At 39.5% G+C, this 23,217-nt stretch overlaps 1 protein-coding gene across 1 annotated transcript in view; it reads right to left on the reverse strand.

Annotated features, from left to right (window-relative positions):
- Positions 1-3,268: 3,268 nt before the first annotated feature.
- Positions 3,269-23,217, reverse strand: part of LOC112570489 (neuropeptide prohormone-4-like) — a 50,988-nt gene continuing 31,039 nt past the window's right edge. Inside the window, exons 3-5 of the mRNA XM_025248922.1 lie at positions 10,771-10,902; positions 8,716-8,829; positions 3,269-6,703 (exon numbers count right to left, since the gene is read on the reverse strand). Of these exons, the coding sequence (XP_025104707.1) occupies positions 6,507-6,703; positions 8,716-8,829; positions 10,771-10,902 (443 nt within the window). The 3' untranslated portion in view covers positions 3,269-6,506. The remainder of the gene's footprint in view (positions 6,704-8,715; positions 8,830-10,770; positions 10,903-23,217) is intronic.

The raw sequence follows: 23,217 nt of genomic DNA on the forward strand, positions 1-23,217 counted from the left end.
ATATAATTAAATTTTCCTGTTTTATTTGTTTGTCTTTATTTCCCTTTTCTCGCCAACTTCTTGTGTTATGTTTCATATATATATATGCTTTACAAATCAACATCACATTATTATTACTATTATTATATTAATAAAGTGTCAATACTTCTCAAGTTTTCCTATCTCTTTCAGCGGCATTTTTTATCTGATCAAATTAGAAACGAAAACAGGTAAAATAATAATGATATTGTCATCTTAAAATTCTTATGTCGGTTTTTTCACTTACCCTTTTGAATCGTTTTGTTTTGTTTCTGATATTTTATGCCCACTGTGCAATTCCATGAATAATTTACTATTAAAACTGATTACAAAACTGTCAATTGGGGGAAGCAATTAAAAATGTGTTCACCTATAATTAAAGTAAATCATCAAGTTAAAAACACAAAACAAATTCAGATAATAAATAATATTAAAAGTAACTCAAATCAGAATTATCTGAAGAGGACATTCAGGAAGAAGTGTAGAATAAAATAAAATAGAAAAGAAAGGGATAGAGAATACAAATAGAGGAAGTTATCAATGATAAAGGAAGAAAAAATAAAATAAAAATTGCAAAGCTCCCAACGTGTTTAAAAGTTGCACATCCTTTGCTAAATTGTAAGAACTGAGGACAATTCTAGTTTGAAGGATTAGTTTATCTTGATGGAAAAGTAGGGGATTAAAAAAACGAGTCTAGAAGGGATATAAGAGAAAGGGAGAAGAGGGAAGAAGAGTAAGAAGAGAAGATATGAAGAAATGAAAGAAAGTTGAGATGTCTGCCTGACAATCATTAGAAAGAAGAATAGTGGAATGCAATTTTTTTCACTTTTTGAAGTTAAAAAAGTTTCATGCACAAACACTTCGTTACGTGCAAATCGCTTTTTCTATATAGTTATCGAGATGGGATTGCTTGAAAGTAGAGTGAGCGAAAAAACACACTAAAACAGCCTTTCTTTTTTTAGTGTTCGTCTCTTATTTGCAGGTTGTCTTAAGCAGAGCATATGTAATTGCCTCTGTTGGCAGTTTCTGAAATTAATCATTAATCTAGATTTAGCTGTCTCCCCTCTCTTTTTATTTTGGGGCATGCTGCCCTTGCTATAACTTTTTTGCACATATCTTTAAAGAAATATATAAGGAGCCCCCCTCCCCACACACACCAGAAAATTCACCTGTAAATTAACATTCACAAAGAGGCATCCTTGCAACCATTGGCATATAACCATGCAATAACCATTTAGAAAAGCCTATGGATTGGTTTTACGAATTCCAATCTGATTATCAGGTAGTAAAAAATAAAATATATATCGTCATTCTTTTTGTTGCTGTTGTGCTGTCAGTTCCCCTCATACTTGTGCCGTGATATCATATCTATTTCAGATAGATTACAAGGAAAGTGTGGCAAATGGTAATAAATCTGTGACCACTCTCTTATCATCGCACGTCTGATTTCACATCCTCTCCTTTTTTTCTCTCTCCGCCCAAACTGTAGAACCACTTTTACAATTCTTTCCTGTGATTAACGGTCGCACGGAGCTTGACCGATTCCTTCGAGAAGACTTAAAGGCTTTTGTCTGCCTGATCCCAGATAGTCTTTGCTCCAAACGCCAAGTGCTTTGCGGCGGCTTGCAGCAAACCCCTGCACTGCAGCAGGACGCAAGATGACGGAGCAGCAGCAAGTGTCCTGCACAGTCAGCGTTCAGCCAGCTTGGCGCCAGGCTTTCATAGCACGCGCTGTGTGGCGGGTAGGCCTGCAGTCCCCGCTAGGACGCTCGTGCTCCTACACCGTGGCGCCACTTTAATCAGGCGCTAGGTCAGTCCGCAGCACTTTCATGCGCTTAAAGAATTGCTACTGACTGTTCATCAAACATTTATTTCGCTATGGTAATATTGTAATAATATTCAGGTCTTTCGAACAATAACCTTAGATAAAGTAAAATAAATAAAAAAAGCACTGCCGTTTTTATCTAATGGTACTGCAGTTTTGTAAAATATTAAATAACGTCGGTGAAGCAGAAACCACATTTCTTTCTCTCTAGAAAACAGGTTTTGATATGGTTTGGTGAGAGAATGAAATGTGGAGGAAAATGGAAACTAAACCCTGATAGTGCTTGCTGGTCCCAAATACTTCCAGCAAGTCTTTCTGGCGTTGAGTCAAGCTTCTCTGTAGTATATTTCTCTAACGGATCCATAGATCAGGGGTGTTGGACACAATGAAACCGGACTGCAAGGCTAGTCTCTCGGTCCATCTGACCATCGATACAATCTTTGGTTAGGAACTAGGCAGCGTATTCAGCTAGCTGGATAGTGCACTTAGGTTTACCTCTGATTTAGATCATGCATTTCAGAATACAGTCTCCTTAGTATTAGTATTCTAATATTAAATGGTAGGCTTTTATTCATAATTTATTGTCTTCAAAGAACAACTTAATATAAGTGGGGCAGCCGCTTAATGATCTTCTCGCAATGTTTTCTCGACGTGTAATTACCAACAAACATTGTAGTCCTTTTTTCAGACTAAAAGACCATCATATTCTATTGTTCCTGTGAATAGACGCCGCGTGTCTTTGAAGCTTATTTTCCTCTTCAAGCTTCCCTGCATGTCTAGGCCAACAGTGCAGGCAACTGTTAGAAATTGTTAACGACATTCTTCTTCATTTTCTTGAAGTAATCCAGTTTGTGAAGCAAATTTTAAAATTTGTCTTATTAATGTCGTCTCTCTCTCTCTCTCTGTCACTCGCACAATCGGGCGCACTCGCAATGCAATACCCAGATATAAAAAAGGAAGGTGTTTGAGAGAGAAAGATAGGGAGGCAAAGAAAGAGCGAGAGGGAGGAACAGTGAGAGTAGGAATAATGAGGCGAGAGGATTAGAGAGAAAGGGAGAGGGAGAGGGTGAGGGAGAGGGAGAGGAAGAAAGAGTTGTCAGCCTTTTCTCTGTCGATGTAGAGCCACTAGCTTCAGGGTGTGTATCAACTCAATGTGCTTACACAGAAAACAAGCTTAGGGAAGGGAGAAGGCTGCTAATTAATGCAAGAAGTAAGTCTCTGCAGGATTACAGGGAGCTAAGCATTTTTGCTGATGCCTTACAGAAGCTGTCATCCAGAAGATCACATCTTCCGGTAGAATGGGGGTGGGGGAACTAACCACACGGAAGTAAGTTTAAATAAAAATCTTTGATGACAGACACACCAAAATAAAATAACATGTACAACCACCAATGGAAATCGTTTGCAACATAACACAGAAACACGTGGCCAATTCAAGCATATCTTTAAGTTCTTCATCGCCAATTGCCAGATAAACCATCACAGGATGTAGAGACATGTCAACTCAGAGTGACAACAAGACACAGGCTAAGAAACTAGTCATGATTTATTTTTTTCGTTTGAAACTCAGTTTATAGTATAATGATCAACAGGGTATGAAGATGCAACAAATGGCAGTATGTTACATGTAGTCTACAATACACATACATGAAGCGTCACGCGCCAAGCCATCAGAACATTTTTTCGAGACCTATGTAAAATAATGAAGGTCAACTTTTTTTGGAAAGTCTGACTCCCCACTTGGCTGTAGCATCAGCAGGTTACATCTATAGAAACTGGGTGAGTTTACTCTTGTGCCTTGATACAGCTACCAGCTTTTTCAACAATAGGAAATTGATATATTTTACTTTGCATGTCAATATAATTTGTCATCCCTCATTTCTATTTCTTGAAAAACCCCACAAGAACCATCACTTTTTGTCAAAGTCCTGGATTGGTAGGGAAAATGTACTGTACAATATCAGTGGGTTCCTTTTATTTTTGACGGTTGTCTTACACAATCCACATTTCCATACAGAATCCAAGTGTAGATTCTGTAATGAAAAGTATGTACATCAATATGTTTTTTTTTAAACATTTGAGTAACAAGTTTGAACACTTTAATAAGAGAACGTATATCTATAGCTGTTGTAATAACTCTAAAACAATTGTTTCCATAAACACTATGATAATAAATCTTGTTCGTGATTAAAGTTTATTGTGTTTTGTTAATGATGTGACCCAAGGGCGGACTTTCCCAACTACATAGAAGCTTTGGAAGGACAAAGGTGAAGGCGATCTCACTGCACTGGGATCACCGTTGATCAAATTATAAACATTTATAGAATATATATATATGCTTTGAAAATAATTCTGAAATGCAATGAGTCATTTTCAGTATAGTCTGCAGAGATTTTTGAAAAATTTGTTTATTTCTGTAGCTGCTTTTAAAAAAAATAATAAAGTAATAAAGTTATAGAAAGAAGTACATATATGGACCAGAAAAGCTGAAATTTAGCCTCAAGTAAAGTTAGAATAAAAAGTACTTTAATGAGATTGTTAAAATACACTGCTCAAATGTATACAGAGGTATCAGTCAAATAACATAGTTCAATATGTGTAACTGTACTGCTAGTCAAATGAAGGTAAATGAGAAATAGATGCATGTCGAGCAGAAAATGAGTTTTTATTATTAAGATAAAAACTGGACTTTAGCAAAGCACATAGAATGACTGGAATGTGACTAGGGATCTTGTAATTATTTCTGGAATGTTTAGGCGAGCAATACGCAGTAGTTCTTACACTTTTGATAATAAGAAATATACCATGATGCAACTTTAGGATTGAAGCGAATCAATATTTACTCAAAATACAAAGCACCACTCTGTCGACCCCATGCATGTTCTGCCCCCACCACTCCAAACAATTGTCGAAACAACGCACTTGGGAATCGAACATCCGGGAAAGTAATTAACAAAAAAAGCAAACTAGCACCAGCTGACTGGACAGGAGAAGCAGTTTGGGATAAGTTCTCAAAGGAGAAATAATTTCGCTTGTGGAAAACCTAATAAAATCACGGTATTGGACAAATCTTATATTCTGATATAAAATATTCAGCGGAAACCTCAAGTGCATTAGAAATGCACTAGAAATGGCATGATTAGCTTGTAGGAAGAGATGAAACAGTAGGACCACTGCACTAGCACAGTACATAACGCAGCATATAGCTATAGTCACACAAATGCACCTTGATTGAACTCAACAGAAGAGCAAACAGTTTACAAAATTTAAAGTGATGACTATGTAAGTTATTCGGAATGTTTTGTTTTTTTAAGATATCTTATTATTCATTAGTCTATGATGTTTTCTTCAAGACTTCTGGATTCCTGTCACCTCTGGTATCGCTACAATAAGTTATAACATGTTGCAGAGGTATATCACTATTTAATAATATTCTGATAAGTTATTTCTTGCTTTCGGATTTCCGGATAAACTGCTTTACAAAACAGAAATTTAAAAAAAAAAAAGTCAAAACAAAAACAGACTTGATTTAAAGCCAAATATACGAAGTTCATACGGAAATAAGAAACTCAAGAAAAAAGCAATATCATATTAATTAGTTTTGTTCTGAAGGTTTTTTTTTTTTTTTGTCGATCACCAAAGTTAGTTTAATATCTGCAAGTATTTATAATTAGCTTCTGTTAAAAACGTTTTAAACTTTGATAGTTGTGAAAATAGCAGAAAAAATAAATGAAAATACTATTTTACGCTATTTTTAAAAGCTGCTTAAGGTGGCTCTTGTGGTAAAAAAAAAAAAAAAAGAATGGGTAAAGAAATCTGCTACACATCTGTTCACTTTTAGACATTTGACCCATGAAGATGAGAGAATTGGCGAAAGTTTGACGAACCCAGTAGATCTGCTTTTTTATTTTATTTTATTTTGTTTTGTTTTGTTTTTTTGTCGCACGCTCTTTATAGAAGCAGTGGTTGACATATGAACAACGGCCAGCAATGCTACGTCACGCAGAGACTAGCACATTCACCACAACACAACGCCATGGCCAAGCGAAGTTTGCTGCGGCAGCCTGGACAGGCAGGACATGAGGGAACACATGCCACAAGCTTGCGATTCCTGGTTCGTAAAATCTGTATCGTTTGCAGACTTATCGGAATTAAATACATTATTGCTTTTTTTCCTTCCTTCTTGCTCTCTCTTTCTCGCCACAGGTTTTGCATAATTTTTATTTCCGACGGGCATTGATTCTGGGACCTATGGTTGTTTATTTGCAATTTCTAGGTACCTTTTTTGGATGGGGAAAAAGGGGACTTAAAAATATTTTCCTAATATATTGGTAAACTTTTGATAAAACAGCTCCTGCCATTTGTCACATCTTGCAAGGTGGGGGGCGGGAGTAGCTGAATAAAACTTTGACCGTTACACGATGTCATGCTAGCTCCCTCACGAGTAACGGCCAGGAGGCTGGAAAAAAATATGCTGAAAGGGTGATGCTGGAAATAACATACTTTCCTACTTCTTCTTGAAACGGATTTTCGCTCTTAAAATGTCTGTCTGCATGTATTCCCCGATGTTTTGTAGAGTCATTTGCCTCTTTTGCGTGAGCTGCGCTTTCGCGTTAGCCAATCAGGTGCTGCGGGAGGGCTGGGGGAGGGAAGGTCGTAGAATCTAGTCTTCGCGGAAGCCGCTCTTGAGCAGACTTTCGAACAAGAACTTGACTTCTGGCCATGACCTTTCGGGCATCCCCATGGCCAGCAGGGGTCGCTCGTCGCCTTCAATTGTACTCTGGAAAGCTTTGCGAAGGTTTGCCACGTTCTCCGGCGTCAGTCCCAGTGTCCTTTGCAGCTCATCAATGCTGGTGGCGACTGAAAGAAACGAACATGATATACATAGAGCTTCTAAAAACATCATAATAATATTTGGACGGTTTTGCGAGAAAATTTAGTAGTCAAACATTTATGCTTGCTGGGTTGTACGTTAGCACAGTCTGATTGAGCCTGTTTATTCTAGGACTAGTACACTGTCTTCGTAGATTCCAACGATTACAACGAAATTGAATTCACTTGAAATAAAACAAAGCAGCTGCCTACTTATACAATCGTTGTTCTCGACGATTAACAATGCACCTTAGGGAACACTTATAGTACATCTCACAAAACTGTTGGAATCCTTTATCAGGCCAGTGGAACAGTTCTTTTTTTTTTTATAGGTATACTCTTTTTACTTGCCCTTTACAGCATTGTCACTTTGTTTTGTTTGAAAGGTTTAAGTACGGAGTGAATCATCGACATGCCTTTGCAAAATAGACTTTATAGAAGTATGTATTATATTTTAAAAACAATAAAATCGTTAGTTTACAATGCGACGCTAATCGTGTGGAAATATGTTCTCTAAATTGCCCAAACCAATTAACATACTAACATGGAAATTATGTCATCAAAAACCTGTGTGGAAGTGATATAGGTTTTTGCCTTTCTTATACAATAAAGATATATTATGTAGTTATTAACTAAAATATGTGATCATGAAAAAGAAAAGGAATGAAAACGAATATCAGGGTAATAACGAAGGAAGACTTTAAAATATCAAGTAAGTAAAAAAAAAGTTATTTAGAAAAAAATAAGTTGATAGCGGAAGAGTGTGTGCCTTTATGCAAGCACGTGTGTGTGTGTGTGTTGGTGGGTGAGGATGGGGAGGAAAGTGAGAATTCAATACACTATACCAAGCTAAGAGAAATGGGTTTTAAATCTCGCTAAAATAAGAAATACATGTAATTCAAAGGGACATGGCTAAAGATATTGAAGACGAGAAAAGCTATGCAACTAAAACTCGAGACCAGAAAAAGGAAGCCAAATGATAGCCCCAAACAACAGCTTTAACCATGATGTCTTATGAACATTTTCTCGTTTTATTTATTTTTTTAAAGCCTGCGCCTCAGAATAATCACCTTTAATCTCCCCTCGTGATCGAGCGGGAGACTTCGCTTGGCGTTGTGCTCGTTATGGCCGACAAGTAGTTTCGAGCCCCCAAAACGACGGTAGACGAGGGGAGGGGACAAGGGTCGGGGGCAGCGCGCTCTTTGAAGCGCCAAATCCAGAGAGACGAGAGTGCACGGGCGTTTCCTGGGCGATGAACCCCTCCCTTTCCTCCCGCTCCCAGGGACTGGACATGCTGTTTGCCCCGGCACTCGCCTTAATGACAGCTGTGTCCTCCGGCCAACTCCCATCACAACAATTTGCCTCCAGGATTTCGATATGGACGCGCAGGGTGGGCAATATTTTAATCTCTTGCCCCTCACCCTACCACTATCTCCCTCCACTCTCTTCCCCATTCTGATCCTCAATTTCTGCTCCATCGCTGCCTCTAGTCATCTCGCGTCTTCTTCCTAGAGAACGCGCTGCCAGCAAGAGGAGACAACCACCCTTTTAGAGGGTTCAACACCTGCTTTGTCTGAAGTTTTGTATTTGACGATTTAAATACCTTTTTAGGTTTTGAAATTCAAACAAAGCTCAGGAAATAGGTATTCTATGTAGATTTGTTTTGAATGTGTGTTCTGAAGAACGAAAGCTATTCAAGATGTTAAAGAGGACAAGGGGAGGGGAAGAGAATTTATTGGATTGGAGAATTTTTAGAGATTAAATTTAAGGAAAAAAACAAAAACAAAAACAAAAACAAAACAAAAAAAAAAAAAAAAAAAAAAAAAACAAAAAAAACAAAAAAACAAAAAACAAAAGGGGTACCATACATAATGGAATACTGAACAACGAAATGCGAAGAAAACCTAACGTAGATGTTTTTACTCTGGTGGTTGGTTTGAAAAAAATTACCTGAGGGGAAATAAAAAGACGTCTCTCATCTCACATAATTGCCAACTTACGTGTAAGCTCGTGGGCCACCATTTCAGTGTCAGCACCGTTGAACAGCTTGGGGATCATCCATTTTCTTTCGTCCGATAAGAACTGGTAAATTGATTCCATTGGCGGGCGAGAGGCTGAATAAAAGAGAACAGCGATTGAGATGTGTTTCCAACTGAATGATTGCTTGCGGTGTGTCTGTATGTGTGTTTGTGTGTGTGTGTGTTAAAATGAGGTAAAGGTTACGTGAGTGCCTTTTCATTCTTGGGAGGCTAAATATCTCGAAAAAGTTCTCCCACTTTAGTAATCTGAATTAATTACGACATCCACCAGTTGTGCGATTAAATGATCACGTTCGCTAAGGCCTTGCGGAAAAACAATAATTTTTTTAGGTTTTAAATGGAAAATATAGGATTATCCTAGCCTAATGCTCCTACTTAAGTAAAATCTATTTAGGTGTGCTGAAAAATAACTAAATGAGAACAAAATATTTTTTTAAACAAAGCAATCTTTTCATCCTGCGAATATTGTTTTTACGCTTTAATCTGAAAGCATACGGTAAGTTTTTGTCCAGCATGCAGTCTTTATATGAAAATGAAGGTAAGAGAAAATAAGTCTAAGCACAGAGAGAACACTTAAATTTTAAACACTTTTCCCTATTTGTTGTAATAAATGTTTTCGTTAATAACGCCTTTTTGATTATTCTATAAGACTATGGAAAGTTTGAATGCTTAAAGTTTATAAACATATTCAATATTTTTACTTAAAATAAAAAGAACGAAAAATCAATCAAGATAATATGCGAGATAAAATTGAACAGAGTGCGAAGAAGTCAGGAAGAAAACCTAGAGAAAAGAATTAGAATATTTGTATGAACTTTTCCTGTACAGCTGCATTAACGCACGACCTCTCAAACTTCTAGAACTGGGACATGACCGTTTTGCTGATAATCTAATGAAAGGAAACAGCTCCTCTAAGCGTAGCTGCTGAAGTGCAGTCAACCAAAGTAGAATAATGTTCGAAGAAACAGAGCGTGAAACACGTTCGAAGGGTGGAGGGAAAAGTGCTCACGGAAGTGACAATACCGTGCTGCCAGACTTTTCTTACACTGAATAGTGCAGGAGACTTTCAGGGAAATCGTCACGTGCCAGGAGACTAGAGTCGAAGACGAAGCTTTGAAATTTTAGAATTTGGTTCTCTGATTGTTTTGGTGGGAATGCGCTTGAAAATACTGCTACACATATTTTGCTTACTGCGCTGACTAAGATTACATTGAGTCTTTGATGCTCATCCACAAATCATAGAACAGTTTTTAAACAGTTTACAAACTACGTTTTCAAACGTTTTGAGCAAAGCATTCTAAACTGTGTATGATCCAAACTGTTACTGATCGAGAGCAGAGAACAATCATAACTAAGGCAAAATCTTGGGTGACTTCTGAGCAATAATCATCATAGAACCCCAGAGAAGAGGAAATGATTAGACAATACAGTGCACAAGAGCAACCAAAGGCGAACTTTCTAGCCTGGAAATCGCAAAAGACTTCGTTTACTACATTTTGCCCACACGCTGAGCATAACATAATAAATACGAACCCCTTTGCTGCTTTCTCCAGCAGTAAATTCACTTAAGAGGAAAGAGTTTTTAGGACACAAGGCATTAGACGATGAAAATAATCTATTTACCAAAGACATTGTTTGAGAGAAGAAATTTGTCAAATTCAATTAGGAGTTAAAAATTCTGTTTCCATTGGCATCCATGACGGTTTTTTAGAAACTGGATGAAAACAAAATATTTCAGAAGGTGCCTAAGCCAATTTATTGTTTGGACCACTTTTTGTAATGGAGCATACAATTAAGTGGGAGTTAAAAACGAGGACGAAGAAGCTGCAAAAAGAAATGAATAGGAACAGAAAGAGAAAGAAAGGGAGGGAGGAAGAGAGAAAGAGATAGGGTGGGTAAGCATATCCCAAAGCTGAGCAACAGCTAAGACGAAGGATAATCATGAGTAGAAATAGATGATAAGAACAAGAGCAAAGATTGAAAAAAAGTCTCGACATAATCGTTTTTTGTTCTCACCGCCAAAGCACACTTCACGACTTTCGTCAAACCCATCTTCGCAGTCATCTTTTCCGTCACAGATGTCTTTCAAGCGGATGCACGTAGGAGATTCCCGGCACAAAAAGGGTCTGGAGGCTTCACAAGGGTTTCCTGCAACATAGGTGTGAAGTTCTTCTGTCATCAAGTGCGTTAGAGACACCATGACATTGCAGGTCAATACGAGCAAAACTTGTTTAACACTACTTCGTATACTCACTCGCTCTTTTGAGTGCATGCCGCTGTGTTCTTTATTCTTTAAAACCTCTGGTTATGACTCTTACAGAAAAAAGAGAGATATACTGTTACTTATTTTTTTATTGCAATGTTGAAACATAGACACGATAAGTTCACGAGTACACGCAAAGGTATGCGCGCACTCAAACGTCTACTATGACTATGCAAAAACATGCGCGCGCGAACACACACACACACATGAGAAACACATCTGAAATAGTTTCAGAAATATTTATTGAAAAGTGTTATCATTTGTTGTTTTTGAATGCTGAGGTCAAAACAATGAAAATCCCCACGGCGTCTGATAAGGAATATATGACAACTCCAAGGGACTATAGGATGTTCAGGGTAACGTATTCTCAACAGTCACGAGGAAGAACATCCTACTTTTAAACTTTACTCCACGCTCAGGTTTCGAATGATATTTTTCTTTCCCAGCACTAGGAATCAAGGAAAAAAGCGTTTCCATGTTCGGTTCTTGCTGGCAGAATTTTAGTCTGAACACTCAGTCGATAAAGTCATGGAAGAGGCTTTCTGTAAACACACGAGGTCCATGGACGGGGGGAGCGGGTTCCACCTTTTCTGTTTGTGACGACTTTTACCCTGGGTCCAGTGCGAGCTCGCCACAATGACAAGCGCCGACTTGTCTCTGCAATCTATTACAAATTCCTGCGGACGGAAACGACCAAGGGCCAGGCTGAAAAGCAATGCACAAAGCTTTTTAGTGTTCGTTCCTTGCTGGAGAGCTCTGAATCTCGTGCAAGTGTTCGCTGAAAGAGTGTTGTCAAAGTAAACTTGAGTTCTGTCTGGAAATCGCTTTGCGTGAACCCAGTTCTCGTGAAAAGTTGCAGCTTCTGTTGCTGGGGTTTATTCGGAGAGAAGGGGCCGATCTCCACTGTTTATACCGGCTTTGCTCAAGTTTACGGACAGATGGAAATAAATGTTTCTTATTAGATAAAGGTAGATTAGATAGATTGAATTGGAAAATTAACGTCAGCAGTGACATAATACAAAGACAGACGAAGGTGGATTAGATAGATTGCACTGGAAAATAAACATCAGTAATCACAGAAGACAAAGAACTAGTGATAAGGAAGAAAACTAAAGAGAAACTGGAGATAAGAAAATGTAAACAAAAAGAACATGATAAGAAGATGAAGATCACAAAGGTGCTGAAAGAGAAGACTGGTTCTAGAAGATGATGTGGCAACTGTGGTAGGTGTAGCTTCGATACCAGTAGTCATCACCAATAGCAGCAGACTTAGAAGGAGCAGAACTCTAAGAACTTTTTTCTGATCGGCTTGGTCTCAACTTGTGACGATATCGATCTTGACTCCCATGCTCTTTACGGTCTTCCGAAAATTGTCTGGCTAACAATCTTCTGTAATGGACATACTTATGTCCTACCTCGACTTGACAGAAAAATGAGGGGTAACAGCCAAGGACTAGCTTGTAAAAGAAATTGTAGGCCGCTGGATTAGACTTTATTGCATGTCCTTTCATCACGAATGGGTTTGGCTACATAATCGATGTTGAAATTCTAGAAACGTTTTTATACTCGCGTAATAAAAGTTTTAATATTTAACGGACTCCTCGCAAACCAGAAAACACGAAAAGGGTTAGGTTCATATTCTGCAGACCGCCCTTTTACACTTTCTATTTCAGTGTAGTCAAGTTCGTGTAAGTTTATTAGGTTCCAATAAAAAACAGGGGGTTACCAGTTGGCAGATGACAGATCGATGAGCTAAAGTCACATAAAGGTCTCCATGTTAAGGTGGAATGTGAGTGATTTCTATAGTCCATCAGAATGCCAAGTGTCTTGCAGTGTTTGCGACAAGTCGTGAATGCTTTTGAAATCGTTTTACGGGAGCCAGAGGTTCACACGAGCGGCGGGCCTGAGAAGCAAATAGCAGGCAGGAAACATTCCTGTGTAGAGGCAATAAGAGACGCAGACTTCATTATGTGATCCATTACCAGGGCCACGTGACGGTGGAAAGCCCTGGCCATCAGCACTGATGCGGCACGAGGCGCATTCTCGCAAATAGTTTGCGATTTTATTTCGTTTCCGTGGCTTTGGTTACCCAGAACTCTTTCTCAGATCTTCCAAGAGGATTGGAGCCGGGGGAAAGCGATCGAAGGATCGCGCCTTTGGAAGAGATCATTGCAAAAATGGTGCGTTACCTCGCTAAACAAAAGGTCGACACAGTAGATTGAGAAGCCAACCATCGGAGATAGCTGAGTTTGGGAATGAAGCAGCTGTACTCCATTCGACAGCGATAGCAGTGTCATTGTTGGCAAAGCTCTTCCAACCTTAAAAGCTAGACGCAACTCTCAGTCATTAATACTTTCGCTCTCATCGTGTTCATGACATAACAGTCTTGTAGTCTCGGTGTAGACTATTTCAGCATCACTTGAAGCCATGGGAATCCATCTTTTGAGTATGTAGTCAGGTATTCTCGAAAGAGGTCGATGCTCTAAGCAAGCAAAGTTATTTTAAATTACTTAGGGTGTTTGTCGGTACCTACTGCAAGGCCACTGTCATTATTATGGCAGTCTGAGACTGACAGGAACTCTGCTTCAGATAAGATACCGCAGAAAGTAAACGATCGTGCTTTCAAGAACAGGAGTCTTCAGAAAAGGGTGCATTCAATAATCTCTCAACAGGGCGTGTCCGTGTTTGGAGTGAGGAGTGGCCATTTCCATCGTAAATGAAGAAATAAATAACAGCAGAGACCTGTTATCGAAAGTTGTGGGGTTTTTAAAATAAAAATGTTGCTATTTAAATTAAAAAAACAGTCCTGAAGTTTTTTAAGGAAATTTTTAATTCTGTTCTGAACTGAAACACTTATTAATAAATCGATGTATACCGTACAAATTTATCGTTCGTGAAAATCGGTTACTTGTTAAGCTGTTTAAAAAACCCATCAATTAACTGAAAATATTTCAGTAATATTTTAATGTCATTTTTGTAAAGTATATTATTCCCCAGTAAAGTCTGAAAGTCGTTTCTTAGGGCTTCTTTTTTACAGTACGAGACTATCAAAGTCATAAAGTTGTGTTTGCGGATGCAGTCCCATGATTCCTATGCCCGTGATCACTTAATTCTGCTGTGAACAGTGTTCACATGTCCGGTCGCAACCGTGGAAGAAGGAGAGGTGAAGTTATCTATGAACTGTTCACATCTGTTCGGAAATTGATTAAGCATTAGACTGCCATCTGCTGTCACGATAGCCTGCTGTTGAACAAAGAATGCGAGCGGAGGTGCACACGGTGAGCCAACACCGACGTGTTAGAGCAACAAAGACCAGGACCCTGCTGGCAGCAAAAGCAGCTAAGCAGTGATATAGAGAAGAGACGCTATTGTCATCCAGTGTCTATTGCTAGTAGATCATGTGACTTATAAGACGAAAAACAGACAGACATGAATTACTTTCCCTCTTACGCGTATCGCTGGCTAATGTTTCCCAAAATCCTTTTGGCATCGCCATCGACGAGGACATTTTTTTGGTCGAGGCTGCCATAACATGAACAAAACTTTGTTCTGTGTAAAAAAAAAAAAAAAATTAAAAGGATGGAAAGGGGTTGGGGCTGAAAAATCCTGCTTCTCTGCCCCTGACACCGGAAGCGATCGCGAGTGTTCCCATCATTACACTTGCCTGGCAATCTTCAAAACGGCTTCAACTTTTTTTTTTATCTTTTAGGCGAACTCTTGTCTTCTTTCCCCCTCACGTTCTTGATTTACAGCGTGGTATTCTTTTATTACATTCATCTGTTATTCCGCCTCTTAAGGTAAAGAAAAACAGCCGTGTCCTATGAGGAGGCGGCCATTTCTAGTTATAAAATATCCATTTTTGTTTTGTTTGGCGTCAAAGCGGGCATCTAGACGATAACGCTAATGAGGTACGCGAAAATTGAATTAAACTGATATGAGATGAATGTAGATTGATCATTTTCTTTACAGAAATACATAAAAGAGAAAAACTAAACATTAAAACAATATTTTATATATTTTTTAATCAGGTGATTTATTACGCTGCAATACACTTAATCATTCATCTATTTCTCATATGGGAATATTAGGGGTCTTGGGATAGTGACTGAAATTTTTCGAAGAAATATAATCTTACTCTGCAAGAGAAAATAAGACATAAATCTTAATGAAACGGGTTTCTTTTATAATATGCATCATCATCGTCGTCATCGTCATCATCATTGTGACCAAGTTGAGACTAACCACGACAACCGTATCAGTAAAACAAGCAGGTCTTGAGATCGCCACGGCTGCGCCAGCTGGCCTTCCAGTGTCCGTCGTCATCCTTGTCGTCATGAGCTTAGAGTGAGCCTGACTAGAGAAGCAGCAGCGGCCAGGGGTCGCCACCTGTGATGGTCATGTGCAATGTCGAGCGGATCCTGCATGGTGCAGTAGGTCAGCTTCTTCACCTTCGCCATCCTGTTCTTTTTCTGTCTACCCCGGCGACGGTCTCACATCACCATGCCAGTGCTTCAAACACTCGCAGACTTGTTTGTTCTCGGTATAAAGTTCGTTAACATGCAGGATCCTTTACACACTTGCAGACACAAGGACGCAAAGAAAACAATATCTTTCCGGCAATATTCCGGATGCTTTAAACACTCACAGACACAAGAACACGAAGACAGTTTCTTTCTGGTAAAATGCTGGGTAGCATGCTGGACCCCTTAAACACTCCTCGCAGATACAAAGCAGACGTGTGTACACAGTAATGTGTATGGAATCAATAACTGTGGTGACGTAATATGGCAGGCGATGGAGACCACTAAATTATTCACGACCTGTGGAAGAGCCAGTGAAATTGGGAATGCTGGGAGCGTGGCTACACCTCAAGTGTCCACCAGCCATGATGAACAAGTAGAAAGACAAACGTTAGCAGCATGATGACGCACGGTCCTTAATTAAGTCAACGCAGAGATAGGGGAATGAACTCGGCTTCTGTGAATAACTAAAGAACCACAAAACGGTAGGATGAGTGATTGAATAAATGAATGAACAAATAAATGACTAAAAATTTTAAAAAGACAGAAAAATAAATAAACGACAACACAAGAAAGAAACGAAAGTGATAGTCAATAAAAGTCAACAATTAAATAATTAAATGTTTAAAAACAAGAAATAAAGAAATACAATTAATAAACAGCAATCAATTCAAATAATTAATTGATGAATGTTGGAAAAGGTAGAAAGGTGCAGTTTCATGTTTTTGTTATTTTAGCAATTTGAATTATATAATTTTGAAACCAACGTCTTTAAAGCTGGTTTCTGTTGAGGGTCTGCACTTGAAAAGTTGCGATTTTATTGGAGCATTCATTGCACCTCGGAGCCAAAATAATACGATAATCAGTCAAGCATACCAAGTGCAGCTTGGAAAATAAAAAAGAATTGTGAACTAAGGATGAACCGACTTGATGGATAACATTACAGTCGAAGCCCGCAGCATCGCATTTAAATTTAGAAAAGAAATTTATCTCAAACTCAACCTCTTTCAAGATTAAATGCAAATGCAAAACCAATGAAAAAACAAATTATCTTCTTGAAATACTTGGTCTAGAATTACAAAGTTGGAAGAACTATTTCAAAAATATGTTTTTAATGTGCTAAGTTCACGACCTGATGACGGTGTCTTTCACAACATGACAAAGTGTAAATCGAAATGTCTCAGGACCTTCAGCTAATTGACCAGGGTATTGTGATATATATGATTATATTTGGCAACCTCTTGAAATAGCAGTCATTCAAAATTGCTACCGCTGCAGTATACCTCTGGTTAATATGTCCTTAAAAGTGTAGTAGGGTGCGGCTGTTTCCCTAATGATCGGATAAAAGATCAAGACAAGATACCGTTTCCTCAATTCTGCGAGAATAACCATCTATCCTCCTTTCCTCTACAAAAATACATACCTACAAACATCATTATGAACAGAATGCGGTGAAACTCGCGACGTAATCAAAAACACATAATTAACATAATATTATGGACCCGATTGTCTCATTTATTTAGAGTTTCACACTGCTCACGTGTCGATGAAAACGAAGCTGACCTTTCTGTGTATGCTGTTGCTATCCTGCACTGAACGTATGCAATCATTAGGAAAACATTGCTGCAGCCTTCTAGACAAGATGCAACTTTAGGGCAGCCAGACGGAAAGGTCAGTGGGGTCAGGGGCCAGGTGCATAACTTATTTCCAGGCACTAGCTGCATGGGTGACACAAACCGGTCTTTTAAAATGTTCGTAACGTATAAGCTGCTCAGCTGACTGCACGTCACTGACAGTAACCTAGCGTCTAGACACGTGTGGTGCACCTGCTTCTATGGGGTCGTGTTCACGAAACTTGTTTACCTAGTGGGGGATTTCCAAACCTCAGGTTATTTCCCTGATTGGGAAAGGGGGATTGTGACATCGGTCTACCTATGAGAATGTCAAAATTACATCGATATTGTTCTTCAACGTTTACTTCATTAACATGTCACTGTGTTCTTTATCTCTCGAGGTCATTTTGTAGTGATTTTGTTTTACTTCGTACTAATTTTTTTACTTTTCTGATCATACACCATTGTTTCCACCGTTGTAAGCACGATCCCTATGTAAGAGGTTAACCTGCTTTTCATGCTTGCTACATTATTCTATTGAATGGGGTCTTGATAAGGCCCTTGCGCACTTCAGTCTTATTGTCAGGAGTCCGCCTACTGCCGCCGCCGAAGCAGAAGACCTCAATATTTGTGCCCCCAGACAGCTCTCATCGATACAACAAAAATACCCCGTTTTGCCTGGGAGATGTCTATCCTTGAAAACGCATGTCAAGCTAGAAAGATGCCTTTTAAGATGCTTAGGAAGCAAAAAGAATAATCACTGTCTGACTCAAGCCCTGATTCCGAAACGTGATTGGCTGACAACGCGGTTTAGAACGAGATCACCGACAAGGGAGAGAGAGAAAGAGAGAAGTGAGGAGAGAAAAACCTTAGTGGAGTCCAGTGGGAGTCTAAAACAAGAAGTGAAGACGCGAAGAAAGTTCGGTAATGGAACCTCAGAACGATCACTGTACGACCTCTGCCTCTAGGGACCAGAGACGCTGACAACAGAGTCGATTCTGAGCCAGCGATCCGTGTCTTAGTATCAGACTCGGCTGACAGGTCGGGAGTGCAAGCTCCGACAGCCTGGCAATGTCCCCACCGCACAGCAGGACTTAAGCTTTCAATAGGTGCTGCTTTATATCTAGGTGTTCGCTCTGAGACAAGGCGATTAACTGGCATTCGTTGAAGGGTGTCCAGAATTGAGCGACCAAAACGCAAAAACACCGTTTCTGGAAAATGAGAAAATAGTCGAGAGAATAAAAACTAGTAAAAATGGAAAATGCTGAAGACACTAAACCTAAAGTTCAATCTCAGAATTTTTCCTCCTCCTCCTTATCATCATCATCATCATCATCATCATCATCATCATCATCATTATAATCATCGTTCTAGATGCAGCTACAAGGAGAGGGTAATGATATAAAAAATAATATTTGCTTTGTCAATACTGCATTGAAAAGAAACCTAAATCTTTACACTGTAAAAGTAACACTCACTAAAGCTTTCTACAAATATTTACTCGTCTTCTTCGGCATTTAAAAGCAAATGATTATATCTTTAGTGCACACGACCCTCACATGAAAACAGGTCACGTGACTGAACAAAAGTGCTGTAGAATGCTGTAATACATGTAGTTGTATGTAGAGCAGAGTAACAGCCGGCAGAATGTCAAAAAGGCAGTGACACAGAAAGAAGGAGAAAGTTTTTATTTTAGAGAACCATAGCTAAAAACGTATTTATGAAAGCTCAAACTAATTTCATACTTTTTTCTGAGTACACACCTCGCTATTTCATGGAAAATTTTTTCATTTTGCTATTTTATCGTTATGAGCAGCCCTCTTTTTTCTCGAACGAGCTGTTGGATTGAGAAAAGTGCCATCCATTCAGTATTCACATTCAGTGAGAAGACCCTGGCTTTTAGCCTTGTCACAAATGTCAGACATTGACTGCTTTCCCCAAGGGAACCCACTTGTCGCAATAGAACATTTGGAGTGGCCTTTCCTTATGGACCTGCGAAGAAGCTCTCGGCACTTTGCTGACTGTCTGGGTCGAAGGGACAAAAATACAGGCACTGCTGGTAAAGTTCTCCAAACTTACAGTATTCAAAGTTGTTCATGTATCCTAACGCCCCTTTGTTCACTGATAATTGAACAAGTGTTCGAGAGACCGATGTGTGCCTCTGCAGTCTTTTATTGTAAGACGAAGGAATCGTGAACTTTCAGAAGTCTTTGTGAGACTTCAGCCTTGGTGAAAGAAAACTCACCACATTATCCTTTATTTTTTTATTCTTTTCAGATTTATTGTTAATCTAAAAGTTATTGGCCTTTCTCATTTCTTCACCGTTTTCCCATTATATTTTGCGAGTCTTAAAAAAAAAATTCCAGCATTTTCGATCTATCAGGAAAGGCATTGTACGGACGACCAGAGAAGCAAAAGTTCACGAAAGGTGCATTGCTGTTCGGCGGTACAGGTCACGATTCGTGTCAGACTTAACTGATGGCAGCGTCCGTGTTTGGAGTCGTCAAGGAAATCGTTACCACGGTTCCTGCACCGATGCCAGACAACGGCTGTTAACGGACTGGTGTCGTCTTTCGGGGCTGCGATCCCACCCTGCAGTGCGCGCTGGCGAGCTCCAGCGGGGATCGAGACTTAGCGAGATTTGAGTCGCCAAAGAAAATGCTCGGCGCGCTATTCTCTTCCAGCAGACACCTTTCAGCAGCAAAACTCGCTCTGCACAAGCGATTCCGCCATCAGCTGCAGTTCCAGACGGACATTCTCTGCTGGCAACTGACGAAAGCACGATGGGGAGTTCTCGGTCCTTCTCGTTTGGGCGCCGAACGGTTCTCCCAGACTTTGTAAAGAATTGGCATTCGAGACAAACTGACCAGCATGACTTTGAATAAAATCGTGGGGGGCGAGTGGAGCGGTAGTGGTAGTGATGGTGATGAATGGTTAGGTCAAAGGGAAAAGATTTGACTGACTGACCAACGAACCAATGAAAAACATCGTTAAGTAACTCGTTGAAATATGCTCTCACCTCTCCCCTTACCTTTGGCAGATTGACATCGTTTAAAAAATTTTAAAAACTGGAAGTTTTACAACTGATTTGTTGGTGACGACAGTAAGTTTTGTCTGAGTTGGTGCTAGATTATGTAAAAAAAATGTGATAAAGATAGAACAAGGTATCACTGAGGGAAAAAGATGAGAAGTAATGTTTAATAAAATCAAAGAAAGAAAGAAAGAAAGAAAGAAACAAAGAAACAAAGAAACAAGCAAAGAAAGCAATAAACACTACAGATACAAGGGAAAATGCATATATAATAAGAAGCGAAAGACAGGGAGAGATAATAAATAGGTTTCTGGCTTCCTTGGAATGTTATGTAGAATTGATCAAAGGCTTTACAAAATGTCATTGTCCCATAGTTATTGCACAGTGGGATCCAGCTTGTTTTGATCAGAATTTATTTGCAGGAATAAGATATAGAGGGCGGTGTGGGCAAAGGACAAACAAAGAAGGATAAAAGGATAATGATAATAATTATTGTAATGAGATGGATAAGAGATAAGGGTGTTTGTTGTGATTTGATTTGTTGTGGTCTTTTGATCAACTCTTCTCTTTTGGGAGGGGGTGCTCAGCATGCAGAATTTTGTTTTTGTAAGCCAAAATAACTTTTCTTGACAGATTTATATGTTCACAAGCCTCACAGAATAACGAGCGATGGGGAACTGTTCTGTGTATTGATCAGTGAATCAATGACCAACACAAGTCTAACGGGTCAATGACGATACAACGAACCCCGATGACACGGCGGTTGAAGGTAAACAAATGAAAACGGCGTCGAAATTGACCCCTTACCTGATGTCTGAAATAGGCTGAATGCTCACAAAGTGAGAATGGAGCATGTGAATGGTTAACTGGTGTTAGTGCGGTAGTCGAAGACCACCCTATCCTCACGTCAAAGGACTGATCAACTTTGCGAGCAAACATAACGGGAAGGACTCTACAATATACCACAAAAGGTCTTTAAAGCAACTATGGATGTACCACTGCCAAGCAACCATGCCCTGAAGACTGGTGCCACAGAAAAAGAAAGACCAACATGGCCGAGATAGTATCTGAATCGAACACCCGAACATCTAGTATTGATGACAAGCCAAGCTTGACCGTTCACCACCACAGCTTCGCTATAGGTGTAATGATCATAACTTGAAATAAGAGCAGGCAAGTGGTACCACAGTGTGGCAGTGTCATGTCTACAACAGTAGAGCAGTCTCGTGTCTGGCGCATAATGTTTTTCTGATGCCAATAGCAGTAGGCGGGTCTCATGTCCAGACCAGAAGGACAAGGTCCTGTCAGGAGAGGTCTAGTGTTTAGTGCAGCAGGATAATCTCATGAACAGCAGGTGAGGTTCATGTCCAAAGCAATAGGCCAGCTAGAGCACTAGGGCAGCTTCATGTCTAGTGCTGTATGTCAGTCTCATGTCTAGTGCTGTATGACAGTTTCATGTCTAGAGCACTACGACAGCCTCATATCTCGATCAATAGGACACTCATGCTAGAACAGTATGTCTGTCATGTTTACTGCAGTTTGGCAGTGTCATGTCAAGTGCACTAAGAAAACCTTGTGTTTATACCTGTAGGATAGTCTCATGCCTTTACCATTAGATTAACTCATATCTGTTCACCTCTTTGTTACATTTCGTTCTCTCTTTTTGTAAAAGAAAACCCGCAAGAAACAGACAGACGTTTTATTAATCAAACGGGTGTGGATCGATGTAATTGTATAATCAGTCTAATGATCGTATACAATTTTTCAAAATTAAAAAAAAATCTCCACTGGCATAGCTGTCATGCAAGCCAGAAATGTGTCAATCAGTTCAGGTGATGCACCGCAGGGTTTCCCCCGTCACAAGCCGACGTAGGTGGTTTTGTGCTGCTTAGGTATGTGGCAAGTCTCGCGCATCCATCAGCTTCCCTTAAATGTCATCCGTGACACGTCACACAAGAAAGGCACTCGGCACTGCCATCATATGAACGAGGCTTAACCACATACTCGGTTGCGGCTGTTGGCGGCGACCACGTGACTCGGAGCAGCTGCCAAAGACGTGGAATCGTTAAAATGTCAGGGACGGCCAGTGTTTTCTCGGCAGCATCAAAGTCCTGACCTTTTCGTGTTGAACTAAGTACCGTGCAGGGACACGAACGAACTAAACATTAGGTTTTACAAGTGAGGAAAGTATCGGTAGCGTGGTCGCTGTTTTTTGTTAACAAGCTCTGTTTAGGTGACAGTTATTGTGCCTAGATGAAAATGCAGTCACGAGTGGAGACAACAAGAGGTTCTCTCAGGTTTTTTATTCCCCCCCCCCTCTCTCTCTCTATCTGTTTGTGTCCCCAGAGGCATATTCTTATCTGTGGAAATGCGGATTAAATGTAAGAAGCAATAACTCAACAATTTTCTTTCATCAAGCCTACAGGCACATTTCTAAGTTCTACTAATCCCATTCATGATTATAAAAATCCTCACTTAACAATATTTGTTATAACTATTCATGCATGCATGTCAGACAAACATTTTCTTTTCTCAGCAAGAACATCGCATGAATGGAATCGACCTGTATGCGCCACTTCTGTGGGAGATAAAGATAAAAAAAAACTAAGTTAGCTACTTACAAAAATTTCGATACACCCCCATAAGTTTGTAGGAGATTGCTGTGCATTCCCTTCAGAGAATCGATCATAAATCGTAGTCTTTCCATCCCGTCACGTGTTTCCTTTCCTTGACGATACTCGACGATTGCATTGAGTAAGAGGACGTTGAGTAATGCTTCTGATGGCACTCCCTACCTGATCTATCTGTCGTCACGTGCATTACCAACGGATGAGAAGTTTTATTTGCTTCCAAAGTTTTAAAGACACGAAATAAAGCCACCTAAAAGTTCTAGTTAATGAGTATAAAAATCAAATTAACTATTTAATTACTAAGGGCTATTTATTACAAAATATTTCTAGGTTTCAGAACAATACTGTGTACTTTTCATACCTATTAATGATATAAAAGATAAAAAATAAAAATTAAACGAGTTAG

This window comes from Pomacea canaliculata, linkage group LG8 (genome assembly GCF_003073045.1).
Source record: "Pomacea canaliculata isolate SZHN2017 linkage group LG8, ASM307304v1, whole genome shotgun sequence".
In the NCBI taxonomy this organism is placed as follows: Eukaryota; Metazoa; Mollusca; class Gastropoda; order Architaenioglossa; family Ampullariidae; genus Pomacea; species Pomacea canaliculata.